The sequence below is a fragment of the Mchenga conophoros genome, linkage group LG8 (assembly GCF_057382185.1).
Source record: "Mchenga conophoros isolate Kocher_MC1m ecotype Shallow Benthic linkage group LG8, M_conophoros_male_GT1.1, whole genome shotgun sequence".
NCBI lineage: Eukaryota > Metazoa > Chordata > Actinopteri > Cichliformes > Cichlidae > Mchenga > Mchenga conophoros.
The window spans coordinates 16,496,481-16,510,163 of NC_140533.1; the positions used below are offsets into that span (position 1 = coordinate 16,496,481).

The 13,683-nt window shown below is 39.5% G+C and overlaps 2 protein-coding genes across 2 annotated transcripts in view; both read left to right on the forward strand.

Annotated features, from left to right (window-relative positions):
- LOC146568503 (leucine-rich repeat-containing protein 51-like) overlaps positions 1–13,683 on the forward strand; it is a 137,025-nt gene that overhangs the window by 15,359 nt on the left and 107,983 nt on the right. The window lies entirely within an intron of this gene.
- Positions 1,798–5,034, forward strand: LOC146568504 (uncharacterized). Its single transcript, XM_085283471.1, has 2 exons — positions 1,798–1,931; positions 3,352–5,034. The coding sequence occupies exons 1-2, from the start codon at positions 1,857–1,859 to the stop codon at positions 5,032–5,034; spliced, it is 1,758 nt and encodes a 585-aa protein (XP_085139597.1). The 5' UTR covers positions 1,798–1,856.

Here is a 13,683-nt window from a genome sequence, read left to right on the forward strand (position 1 = left end):
GGAAAAAAGTTAAAATACCCTTGTTTTCTTTTTTTACATTTACAATCACAGGCAGGCATCTACAGACCAAAAATATGCACCATCATTGCTGTTTTTTGTTTTTTTTCTTAAACACCTTATCCTTGTGATTTTGTTATTTCACACCTATTAAGCACAGTTGTTGTTGTGCATTGCTGATACGCAGTGGCACAGATATGGCATACATTATATAAATTTCTGTGGTGATGTCGTATAGTTCTGAGGAAAGAGAATAAACAAAGATTTTCAGCATTGATAGGACTCTAAAAGGTTCATTAAAATTCCCGTGGTATCGTCTTTTGCAGGCCTGCACACAGAAAACTCTTATAGTGAAGGTCACGTTGCAGTTAAAGTTGTTCAGAACTTCTGAAATTACCGTTATCGTCATTCATTTACATGCGCTTCAATTACATTTCATTTGCCTTCAGCCTACACAGTAAAGGGCTAACCTAACATTTACTGTCTTTACCCACTCATCTCTGCTTCATTTTAAAATGTTTATCTTGTCTTCCTTTTTCCCTTCACTCTTTTTCCTTTGAATGATCCTGCCCATTTATCATTGTTTACCACTTATTTTTTCTGTTATAGTTTTACTTCCTATTTAATTTTATTTATTCTGTATCTACTTTTCGTCTCACTCTCTACCTCCCAATCTTCTGCTTTACAGTGTGGTTGAATCTTAGTCTACCTTTAAGAATGCTTCTACTTGTGTGTCTACAGTGCTCTATTTTGAGTAGAAACAGTGTTTATTCTCTCTACTGCTGATCATAATAATATCAGTTCAGATATACTGGCAAAAGCTAGGCTGACATTTTCTTTAATTTTGTAGTTCTAAAAGCCAGATATGTTGCTAAAGTAACGTTGGATTAGTCCAGTTCTTGCTGTCATCATTTGACATAACTACAGAGTTTACCCATTAGTTCTGCTTCTAGCTGCCAGACCCAATTGATTTTCAGTGTGTCTTTTCCAGACTAATATTGTGTGAAAACCGTGCTTGCAGGATCCACTTAGACTTCTGTTAGGATAATATTTTTCAAGCTGTCTGAGCAGGTATCCTGGAAATTTGGGTAAAGGGATGAGTAGTATAGTGTCACAGCAGGGGGCTGTCTGGATGTAAGAGGAAATCTTTCCTTTTTTTTCTTCTCTCTCTTTTTTTTTTTTTTTTTTTTTTTTTGCTCGATTGACTGTGGTGAGACTGAGGCTCTGCACTTTGCTGTGTGTGGATTCTTGTCCACAGCTCTTAGCAGGCTTCAGGGGAGACTGATGGAAAATGGTTTTGGAGAAATGGGTCTCTTTCAAGGTACAGTATGTCTTAAGCAATTGAAGCAAGGCTGCTGAAGTGTAAGCACCTGCTTTCGCATCTCGCATGCAGGGGCAGGGTGCTGATAATAAACAACTTGGCAGCTGTCTGCCTGTGACCTCATGCTTAATGCCCCTTGCAGGCTCCTGGCAGAGATCCAAGCTGGTGGACGCTTTCCGGTCTGGGCGTCTTTGGCTTGACATGACTTGAAGAGTCTGGTGGCAGCTTTCCAGGATCAGGCAACATAGACCAAAATGCTAAGTTGGGTCATGGATAGTAAAGGATAGAAGGCACATCTGACATCAGCCTACTACGGAAGAGGATTAGGGCCACTGAAAAAAAAAAAAAAAAAGAATTCTGACTTTAATCTCAGAATTCTGACTTTTTTCTCAGAATTCTGACTTTATTCTCAGAATTCTGAGATTAAAGTCAGAATTCTGACTTTAATCTCAGAATTTTGAGGTGGGCACCTGCAGGCTTCCAGCTTCGGTGACAGCGATGTGTCCAGTTTGGCAGGTGGAGAACTAATTCACTAAATATGGTGGATATAAGTGACTTTTTGCGTGGCCGAGGGGTCCCCGAAGATGCTATTTTATTAATGGAAGAGCAGAAGGTGAGTAACAAAAAAGAGAAATAGTTTGGTGTCTCCTATTTTTACAGGAAAACAGTTACGGTATAGTTACGGTTAGCTGTTAGCATGCTTGTTAGCTTATAATGTTATATAGGAATGAACGTGTTTCACGATGTTACAGTATACTAGGTGAATTGACGTTTTAACTGTTGTTGATCGCAGGATCATCCCAGATGGGTTCGTTGCATTTTATTTTATTGTTCTACTATTTCAGAGTTTTTCAAGGCAGTTAAGCGGAGCTGTGTTACAGATGCTAGCCGCCTGCCAATATCACTGATATATTTGATGTGTACAAGTAAGTTACACTTAGTACAGCGGAGGAGAGAAGCTGTAATGAATGTTTATGCGGATATTTCACTCAGAAAAATGGGTGGCGTTCATACACAGCCACCGACACAGCCCCGGTTGTTGTTCTGACGGTGGCCGACTGACGATCCCCTCACAACATGTTAGCTAACACAAACTAATGTAGTGCATGTAACTGTGTATACGTTAGTGGTACAGTGTCGGAAGAAATGAGCAAACTGTTTATAATGTCAGAATGACATCATCTTTCTCCTATATATAAAAGTGCTGGCTGAGGAGCGCTGCCGGGTTGAACTTTGACCTCGGAGTGACGTGACGTTTGTTCGCACAACCAATAGAAGTGCAGAAAGTCGCAAATCAGGCATATTGTTCGCATAAACACAAAAATAAATAACGAAATAATCCCGATATTGTGCCAAAGACTGATTTACAATGTTACTTTGTGTTCTATGTGTAATACCTTTGCTTAAATGACTAAATGGACTGTGTATTTATGACTCTGCGTTATAGTCTTACATACATAAGTAACATTCATATGTACAGATAAAAATGTACAGAGCTATGTACACAAGCGTGTACACAAAAGTCTACTGCTGATCGAGCTGCTCAGTGGTCGTACAGTCTCATGCAGAGAGCGTGGAGGTGTTGTCCATGGTGGATGTTAGCTTAGACAACATCCTCTCCTCCCCAGTCTGCTCAGTGGACTTTAGCAGACCGCTAAAGCTGGCCCTCCCGACCAGTTTGTTAAGTTTCCCCCTGTCCCTCTCTGCCATTCCACCACTCCAGCAGACCACAACATAAAAGACAGCAGACGCCACCACAGTGTCGTAGAACATCCTTAGAAGACGTACTACCTACATCATAACCAATCAAGTCCCGCTTTTTTTTAAATACAGAAGAGGATTTATTATTTACTGAAAGGCTATGCCTTAGTTTGCTTCTTTCATTATTGTGCATAAAATAGATAGCTTTTCTGATAACTACAGTCAATACTCTCCTACTGGCATTAACGAGGCCTAAGAGGCTTAACTGTAATATTGCTTTGCAGCGTAAATGTTGCAGAAAATGACTGTCTTTTCTTTCTTCCTGTGTGCAGATTGACTGTGACGTCATAGCGCTGATGGATGACGCAACTTTGGCAAACTACATTCCCTCGTACGGAGACCGAATTGCCGTCTTCAATTTCTGCAAAAGCAAGCAACCACTGTCAAAAAGAAAACTAGGACTTCTGCAAAAACTTCGTGAGAAAATGAAAACCAGAAAAGAAAGTCCAAAGGAGAACACTTCACATACAGATGCAGGAATAAGACAGACAAAGAAGCAAAAAGCAACACGCAATGTTGAGATAGGATGGATACATTGTGATGGAAAAATAGCCAAACAGGTGAGAGCGAAGCAGGGAGGTGGCACTAGAAAAATTCAAATGGCCACTGATGCTGGATTAAAAGATATTCTTCAGGAAGGAAAGAAACTTTTTTTTCCTAATGGCATATCTCCTAAGGGATGTGAAACAGATTTTGAGTTTGAGGTTTGGGACTTTAAACAGAACCACCTTACTGATGATACCTGCCAGTCTATTGGCAATATGTATGAGGCAGCGAGACTGACAATGTTACGCTTCTACATTGCAACAAAACCAAAAGATCCTGAAGAAGATGCCAGCGAGATATCTGAAGTGGTGTTTGTCTCAGAAAGCAGTGGCAGTGATATTAATCCATTGCAAGTGGGGGAAGTCAGGGGTAATTTTGATGAAGTCATCGCTGGTTCAGAAATTTTAGATGATCCAGAAATTACTTTTGGTCCAATTTTTGATGCTGAAGAAGATACAGAAGACACATTAGTCTATGAGGGTTTTCTTGTACCCCTCAGTCCACCTAATTCAGAGAACATAATAACAATCACCATACGTCATACTGACACTTTACATGACATGATTACTGCTTTCTCTGATAAGGAGATTTTGACCAAAACACTGAATGTGAAGCGCATACTTCCAGACAACACAGAAGAACCAGGCACTGGATCAGGAATACTAAGAGATGTACTCACATGCTTCTGGCATGAATTTTATGAGCGATGCACCCTAGGTGCAACCATTAAAGTGCCATTCATTCGCCATGATTTTCCTGCTGAAAAATGGAAGGCAGTTGGGCGAATACTCCTGAAAGGTTACCAAGAATGTCAGTATTTTCCAAATAAACTTGCAATCCCTTTTATGGAACAAGTGCTTTTCAGTGGTGTTTACAGTGATCTTAAAGCACACTTTCTACAGTTTGTCAGCAGCCAAGAATGTGATGTTTTGATGGAAGCAGTAAAAGATTTCTCTGCAGTTGACTTGGATGATCTTGTGGAAATTCTTGACAGTTATGGCTGTAGAAAAAGAATCACTGCTGAGACTCTTCCTACAATCCTTGATGAAATAGCACACAAAGAGCTTGTCCAAAAACCAATGTTTGTTATTGACTGCTGGCAGGAGATCATCGACCCCCATATCTCCCTCAGTCCGGAGGGACTGACCAAGTTATTCTCTGAACTGCAACCAACTTCAAAAAAAGTGTGCCAGCTGCTGAAATTTGCTGTGGATTTGACTCCACAACAAAAAGAAGTGAAAAATCATCTCAAAAGATTCATCAGAGAGCTGGATAACATTAAACTTCAGAAATTTATGCGTTTCTGCACCGGATCTGACCTTATAGTAACAAACAGTATTTATGTGGAATTTCAAGATATGATAAGACTTTTGTCCAAAAAATCCCCTGTGAAGTGGCCATCATCCTGAAAAGTTTGAAATAAGTTCATCCAAAATTGTGCACTCTGTTTGCGTAGGGTAGCCCACCATCCTTCTATACGTTGGTTGGCCGTACTTCTTCCGTAAAGGAAACTTTTCTCACCTGCAAAACTGTCTGTGTGGTTTCTCCGTAAAAACATCTGCATTTGTTCGACACAACCATTTTCGGTACCTCGGTCAGCACGTAACCTTTCTGGACATCCGCTGATGCATGAAACTGTTTTCAGAAAACAACTTGCAATCAATTTAGGGTCACTGTTTGTAGTATAAGCCTCCATCCATAAAACATAGCGGCTAAAACCATCTATGCAGCCACTGATAGCAATACCATATGGTTTCAACTTGTCATAGCCATCCATGTGCCAGAGAGCATTTGGCCCTCTGCAGCTGTACTGTCGTCTTCTCAACCGTCGAGCTCGTCTCAGTTCCACACCTTGAGGGTCAAGCAATTTGATTATGCATCTTACAGTATCTTGTGACACCACAAATCCATGTTGAATTGCACGTAGATGTAGCCAACGATAACCTTGCATCTGTCCATTTGTCATGATCTCTTGTTGGACAAAGGCTAGCACTTCCTCCAAGTTTGATTGATTCTTCCTTCTAAAAAGCCCAAGTCTTTTACAAATTCTCTTTAGAGTTCGAACACTTATAATTGTCTGATGACTATGTGCTAAAATTGAAAGTATTTCTTTGTTACTGAAAGAAAGTCTGAAATACAGTCTTATTAAGTCATCCAAATCTGACATGTCAGCCACTGTTTCTCTCACTTTGAGAGGTGAACTTTTTGCAGAAGTCCTAGTTTTCTTTTTGACAGTGGTTGCTTGCTTTTGCAGAAATTGAAGACGGCAATTCGGTCTCCGTACGAGGGAATGTAGTTTGCCAAAGTTGCGTCATCCATCAGCGCTATGACGTCACAGTCAATCTGCACACAGGAAGAAAGAAAAGACAGTCATTTTCTGCAACATTTACGCTGCAAAGCAATATTACAGTTAAGCCTCTTAGGCCTCGTTAATGCCAGTAGGAGAGTATTGACTGTAGTTATCAGAAAAGCTATCTATTTTATGCACAATAATGAAAGAAGCAAACTAAGGCATAGCCTTTCAGTAAATAATAAATCCTCTTCTGTATTTAAAAAAAAGCGGGACTTGATTGGTTATGATGTAGGTAGTACGTCTTCTAAGGATGTTCTACGACACTGTGGTGGCGTCTGCTGTCTTTTATGTTGTGGTCTGCTGGAGTGGTGGAATGGCAGAGAGGGACAGGGGGAAACTTAACAAACTGGTCGGGAGGGCCAGCTTTAGCGGTCTGCTAAAGTCCACTGAGCAGACTGGGGAGGAGAGGATGTTGTCTAAGCTAACATCCACCATGGACAACACCTCCACGCTCTCTGCATGAGACTGTACGACCACTGAGCAGCTCGATCAGCAGTAGACTTTTGTGTACACGCTTGTGTACATAGCTCTGTACATTTTTATCTGTACATATGAATGTTACTTATGTATGTAAGACTATAACGCAGAGTCATAAATACACAGTCCATTTAGTCATTTAAGCAAAGGTATTACACATAGAACACAAAGTAACATTGTAAATCAGTCTTTGGCACAATATCGGGATTATTTCGTTATTTATTTTTGTGTTTATGCGAACAATATGCCTGATTTGCGACTTTCTGCACTTCTATTGGTTGTGCGAACAAACGTCACGTCACTCCGAGGTCAAAGTTCAACCCGGCAGCGCTCCTCAGCCAGCACTTTTATATATAGGAGAAAGATGATGTCATTCTGACATTATAAACAGTTTGCTCATTTCTTCCGACACTGTACCACTAACGTATACACAGTTACATGCACTACATTAGTTTGTGTTAGCTAACATGTTGTGAGGGGATCGTCAGTCGGCCACCGTCAGAACAACAACCGGGGCTGTGTCGGTGGCTGTGTATGAACGCCACCCATTTTTCTGAGTGAAATATCCGCATAAACATTCATTACAGCTTCTCTCCTCCGCTGTACTAAGTGTAACTTACTTGTACACATCAAATATATCAGTGATATTGGCAGGCGGCTAGCATCTGTAACACAGCTCCGCTTAACTGCCTTGAAAAACTCTGAAATAGTAGAACAATAAAATAAAATGCAACGAACCCATCTGGGATGATCCTGCGATCAACAACAGTTAAAACGTCAATTCACCTAGTATACTGTAACATCGTGAAACACGTTCATTCCTATATAACATTATAAGCTAACAAGCATGCTAACAGCTAACCGTAACTATACCGTAACTGTTTTCCTGTAAAAATAGGAGACACCAAACTATTTCTCTTTTTTGTTACTCACCTTCTGCTCTTCCATTAATAAAATAGCATCTTCGGGGACCCCTCGGCCACGCAAAAAGTCACTTATATCCACCATATTTAGTGAATTAGTTCTCCACCTGCCAAACTGGACACATCGCTGTCACCGAAGCTGGAAGCCTTCTGAGAAAAAAGTCAGAATTCTGAGAAAAAAGTCAGAATTCTGAGAAAAAAGTCAGAATTCTGAGAAAAAAGTCAGAATTCTTTTTTTTTTTTTTTTTCCTGTGGCCCTAATCCTCTTCCGTAGCCTACCACCACAAATGGAGGAAAGCATCTATATTTTGATTAAAGAAACTAATCATTTTTTATAACCAAAACGTGTTTGTTTTTTTGGTCTCTAGATTTTTGCTGTCTGCCTGGGGAAAGATGTGTAAATCATAGTGTGAGACATAAAACATAAACATAGAGAATTAGAAAAACAATGGATATCTGCAGCTATTCTTTGTTAACTGGGAGGAGCGCAACGCCACAGGTTTCCAAGTACATCTTTTTTTGTGGCTGAATTGACAGGAATGAGATGTGGCCTCTATAAAAATAAAAATGTGTTGTTGTTTTTTTTTTTGTTTTTTTTTCTACTAGCTGCATTGCAAAACCAAAGTCACACCTTTGGGAGGGTTTTGGTAAATGCAGTTAGATGCAGCAATGTTTAGTGTGGTATGTGAAATACTCAGAGAAAGTTGGGCTCTATACTTGAAATCCTGCGAGCATTATTTCAGCCACGCTAGCTTTGTGGGTCTATGGCTGGTCAGTTTATCTTTACTTTAATCTAGACTGAAATATGTCAAGAACTGGAGGGGCCCCCATTAAGTAAAGTGCTAAATAATGTTAGAATACCGCCAAGCTATATTAGAAAAAACGTAGTTCAACATAATCAGAATCAGAATACTTTATTGATCCCTGGGGGAAATTATTTTTTGTTACAGTGCTCCATTTTAAACCAACATTAAGACAAGACAGACAATACACTAACTAAGAATAGTACAATATATACATATATATACATACATACATACATACATACATACATAAGTCACTCATAAATAAATATTTGGAAAAGAAACATGTGTAGTTGTAGCAGCAAACAGTGTGTTAAGTGGATGCGTTGTACAGGGAGATGGCCACAGGCAGGAATGATTTCCTGTGTCGTTCAGTGGTGCTTTTCGGTAATCTCAGTCTCTCACTGAACGTGCTCCTGTGACTGACCAGCATGTCATGGAGTGGGTGGGAGGTGTTATCCAACATTGTCTTTATCTTGGACAGCATCCGCCTCTCCGACACCACCTTGAGGGAGTCCAGCTCCATCCCCACAACATTGCTGGCCTTACGGATTAGTTTATTAAGTCTGTTGGCATCTGCGACCCTCAGCCTGCTCCCCCAGCATGCAACAGCATAGAGGATCGCACTGGCCACAACAGACTCATAGAAAATCCTCAGCATTAGCATTAGCATAATAGCTGCTAAACACTGCCATACTGACATTAGTATTTCTGTCAAACCACTGCACTGCTGAAGTGCAGCTTCTTAAACGTGCAGGCATTGCTGCAGACATTTTTGTAATGCACGATGTTAAGGCGAATTATTGTATGCTGTGCTCAACAGAGCAGGATGCTGTGCATAGGCATAGGGAAATGCAGACGGTGCTCACCAAGCATTATGGAAAGAGTAAAGTAAACATTAATCAGCATTAATCTGACACACAGGTATAACTATATATAAATTCAAAATAAAAATAAATAAAGCAATACTTTAACATTGAACACTTTTTTTAAAAAAAAGATATCGGGAAGCTTTCCTTCATTCTGGCTGTTATGGTGAATCAGATGCCATTCTTTCTTTTAAAAATTATCTTGCACTTAAAAATATAAAAAAGAATTTTTTGACAATAACTAAAGGCCTTTGAGTGATACACTCTGATCCGGCCCAGACTTAATATGATATGTCTACTAATGTGTGGTGGCAAACCAGTGGGACTGGACCTAAAATATAGTTATGGTCAGAGGTTTGCCTACACTCTTCACGGGCATGAATGTCTGGGCAATTTGGGGCTTTTATGGTCAGATGAGGCAAAGACTAAGTACTTTACCAAACTGAAGAGATCATCTTTGGAAGAGTGAAGTCAAGGCTATCAACCCTGAGAACAGTATGTCTGTAAAAGTTCTGTCATCCAGGTCATCGTAGTCTAAGGAGCTTAGAAAGAAAAGCGCATGGACTTCTTTAGGTTTCTTTAAGATGTTTCACCTCTCATCCGAGAAGCTGCCTCAGTTCTAAGAGCAATTGATGGGGAGTCCCAGATTTTAAGCTCTATGGGAGTGTCCCCAGGAGGGTCATGGCATGGACCCCCTATTGATCCTCTACCTAGTCACACGATCCACTGGAAAAGGATTAGTTCAAAGGAATCATTACCAGCGCTATACAAATACAGGCCATTTACCAGCTCAACATTACCATGACATTCATGACCCTGATGATGACTATATGTAAACTTTGGCCACAACTGTACATAGGGGTTTCCTGAAGATGCTTGACTGGAGTGGTGTCTGTGTATCTTTGTTGTGTTTCTTAGCAGTTGCAATGTAGAGGCGTGCGTCATCCTGTTGAGAGAGGCTACTGTTTGGTCTTCTTGCCAGAAGTTGTTTCCTCTCACAATAAAACACTACAAGAAGATAAAAAATGGCCATTTGCCAGTGAAGAAACAATATGTCTCAGATTTTAAGCACATTTAACATATTGTTATATGACGCTGTTAACAGATTCCATTAACTTTGTTGGGCATTTACATAGATTTTGAGCACTGACACAATATTTACAGTGGAAGAAGATGATCTGTCTCTTTTAGTTGCCAGCATTGTTAATGTATTCAATTCTGTGGTTGGGTTTGAGTGCAGATAGATATAGATGAGTGTTGATGCCTTTATTTTTTTATTATTAAACAGACTTCAAGGTATATTTTATTTGAAAGATGGGAAAGAGCAAAGGATTTTTTGTAATCATGGATCATCAGTCCCCTCTCGAGAACAGTAACAATTTTCTGGTAAAAAAAGAAAACCCCAAAATTTTTAGTGATGGCAAAAGGTTAACATCCACCTTGACATCACTGTCCGAGATGTAGCCAGAAATACAACATGGTTGGTTTAGGTTTTGCTCCAGAAATCATAGTGATAAGAGGATAGTTTTTTTTGTATTTTTAGATGCTTAAGGTTTTCTTTTGTTGTTGTTGTTGTTTTTTTAAACTGGACCTTCAGCAGTTTATATGTACTGCAAATGGAATTTGAACAAGAAAAAGTTCAAACTGCAGCTGTTTAAATGTATAATACAAGGACAAAATTACTGGGAACCCACCTACGCTTCTATTTTGCATAAATATAACTTACAGTTGGTTGTGCAATATCTAGGAGGGAAGAAATTTCACAAACTGACTTGTTGCAGTGGTGGCATCCTATTACAGTTCCATGCTCAAATTCACTGAGATCTGTAGAACAACCTATTCTTTCACAAATGTTTGTAAAGACTCATTATGTGGCTAAGTACTTTGATTTTATTATCTGTGGCAAAGAGACTGAATGAAATACCTAAAATCAATGATTAAGAAATGAGGGCCAATCCCTTTGTCCATTTAGTGTATGATTTTGCTTATAACGGCAACTTTATCATTGTTTCAAATGGTAAAAGTTTTCTAATTCACAAATATAAATCAATTTAGGTTTAGTCAGATGCTCAGTTGAAGGATAAAGGAAAATTTTTTGTTGCATTTGTTATTTAGATATTCTGTTAACTAACACATTCAGTCTCAAGGGCTGCAGCAAGTTAGACAAAAGTTTCCAAATTCTGTGGCTCCTGGTTAAACTTGTGAGATTTTATGTCAGCAGCAATCCTTTGGGGTACTTGGGGGTTCAAGAGAATGTTGTCCTGCCTGGGTTCAAAGAGACTCTTATTTTTGTCTTTATTTTGTCTTTTGAAAACAGTGTGTCGTCATCATCATAACAATATGACATTTGACATCTCCCAGGTTTCCTCACATTGTGGACAAAACCTCAAGCTTCATTGTCATTCTGTGCACAGACATCTACACATGGATATACTCTATTCTTAGAAGAAGCAGAAGGAAAAAAACACTCTCTCTCACTTTCTCCCCATTCACGTACGCAGACACACACTGACACAAAACACACGCAGTAAAACAGGAAATGGAGACAATGATGAAACCTGTGTGTAATGTTCTGGCCTGAAACACCCAAAAGGACTGACAAACGTCAATCATTCCCTCAAAACAGATTATCATCTATGTTTCCGAAAACATGATAGAGCGATACAAAGGAGTCCCACTCATACTTGAAATTGGAAAAGAAGATCAAACGTAAAACGTTCTTGGCTATTCTATACACATGGCAAGAACAACGGTTGTAGTACCAACTTTGTCATAGCAGGGCTTCATTAAAATAAACAATTGAAGTTAAGATAATATTTACATGTAGGTTTTTTTTGTGATTATTAACCTCCTAAGACCCGAAGATCCACGGCATGCATTTTTAATTTCTCTTTGATATTTGGGTTGATTGGGACCCGATGAATGTAAAAACAAAGAATTACCAGATTTTTATTTTATTTTATTTTTATCAAATTTGTTTCTAAGAAAAATAAGAGCCATATGAGGATATTTGTTTAAAATTTCGATAGAACAGTAGCAGTATAATGTCCTCGTAAGTGGATATCAGGCTCTTGTAGAGCAAAATTGAGTATTTTGGTCTAAATAACCCAAAACGTGATGTCCACATATGTGGACGCCAGGTCCTAGGAGGTTAAAGAATACCCTTCCTTTGAAGGGTTAACATGGCCTGCATTTGTATAGCGCTTTTCTAGTCCCTAAGGACCCCAAAGCGCTTCACACTACATTCAGTCATTCACCCATTCACACACACATTCACACACTGGTGATGGCAAGCTACATTGTAGCCACAGCTGCCCTGGGGCGCACTGACAGAGGTTAAGAACCATTATATGCAAGTCAATACACACTGAGAGGTAAACAAATGTGATTAATCGTCTGTAGTTACAGCTAAAGACCTCTGGACTCCATCAAGGCTTTTTTTTTTTTTTTTACTGATAACATAGTCTTGGTGGCTTCACTGGACCATGACCTATAGCACACAGCCAGGGTGTCTGCAGCAGTGTGAAGCTTTTATGATGAGGGTCAGCTCCCCAAAGTCTAAGACCTCAGGACTTTACTGGAAAATGATGGCTTCTCACTGTCTTAATGGTATTGGCACAGCTTGGTACCAGACTACCATGGTGAACAGAAAGCTAAGAGAAGATGAAGCTGTCTTGATTTCAGCCCTCATCTGAGTCTTATGTAGTGACAAAAAGAGTTTGTCTGTTGGAGCTACACCAAACACACTGTCTGCACAGAAATCCAGATAAGGTTTTCCAAAACTTAAGCCTCAGTCACATAGACATAGAGACTGATCAGTTGGCAATATTTTTCATCAATTTCAATGAAAAATATGGCCAACTGTGCCAATGTGTCAGCAAACAAAGCAATCACGCTTTCTGGCTTTTTTTTTCTCTTTTTGTCACCAATTTCACAAAGCAGTAAGACTTGCCACTGGTCTGGGAACATATTTTTCCCCTCTATGGTAGGAGGTGATGGAAGGAAAAATAAGTGCTTAACTTAATTTCAGATATGGTGCTATAGTGCTTTCTTTATTGAGACTTGCATAATTATTATTGTTATCTTAGTTCAACATGTACCCTACCAGATAACAATTACTGGTCTCCAATGAGTTACATCTTCACAACATACTCGATGGAAGAAGATCAAGCTGAACCAAGAGGGATAGAAACTTCAGAGGAGCCTGAACAACTTCATAAGAAGTCACAAAGGACGTTCAGTTTCCACCCAAGATGGATTTAGTTCACATTTTCAGCAATGCTGTCATGTTCCCTTGGGAGCCTCCCTAAGCTCATAGTGATCACAAATCCTGCCAAAACTACTGAAGAATCCAGCTCAAGTCATTCAAAGACCCTTTTCCTAAACTATGGTCTCTTTGTGACAGAAAACCACAGCAATCCAGGCAGTCTTTAGAGATCATCTGGCACTATGAGCGACTGAAGTGTATGAATGTCTCTAGCAAGCTTGTGGAGTTCAAAGGACTTGGACCAAAGTCCCTTAAGATGAACAGTAAAAAATTATACATGCTATGCAAGCTGATGATTATTGCACTATAGTACGAGTTAGATAAGCATGCATGTGTGCTTTAGTGTATGTGCCCTTTCTAACTATC

Coding starts and splice junctions, on each gene's coding strand:
- LOC146568504 (XM_085283471.1), top strand. CDS start 1,857: ATGGTGGATATAAGTGACTTTTTGCGTGGCCGAGGGGTCCCCGAAGAT. Junction 1,932..3,351: donor TATTAATGGAAGAGCAGAAG/GTGAGTAACAAA, acceptor TCCTGTGTGCAG/ATTGACTGTGACGTCATAGC.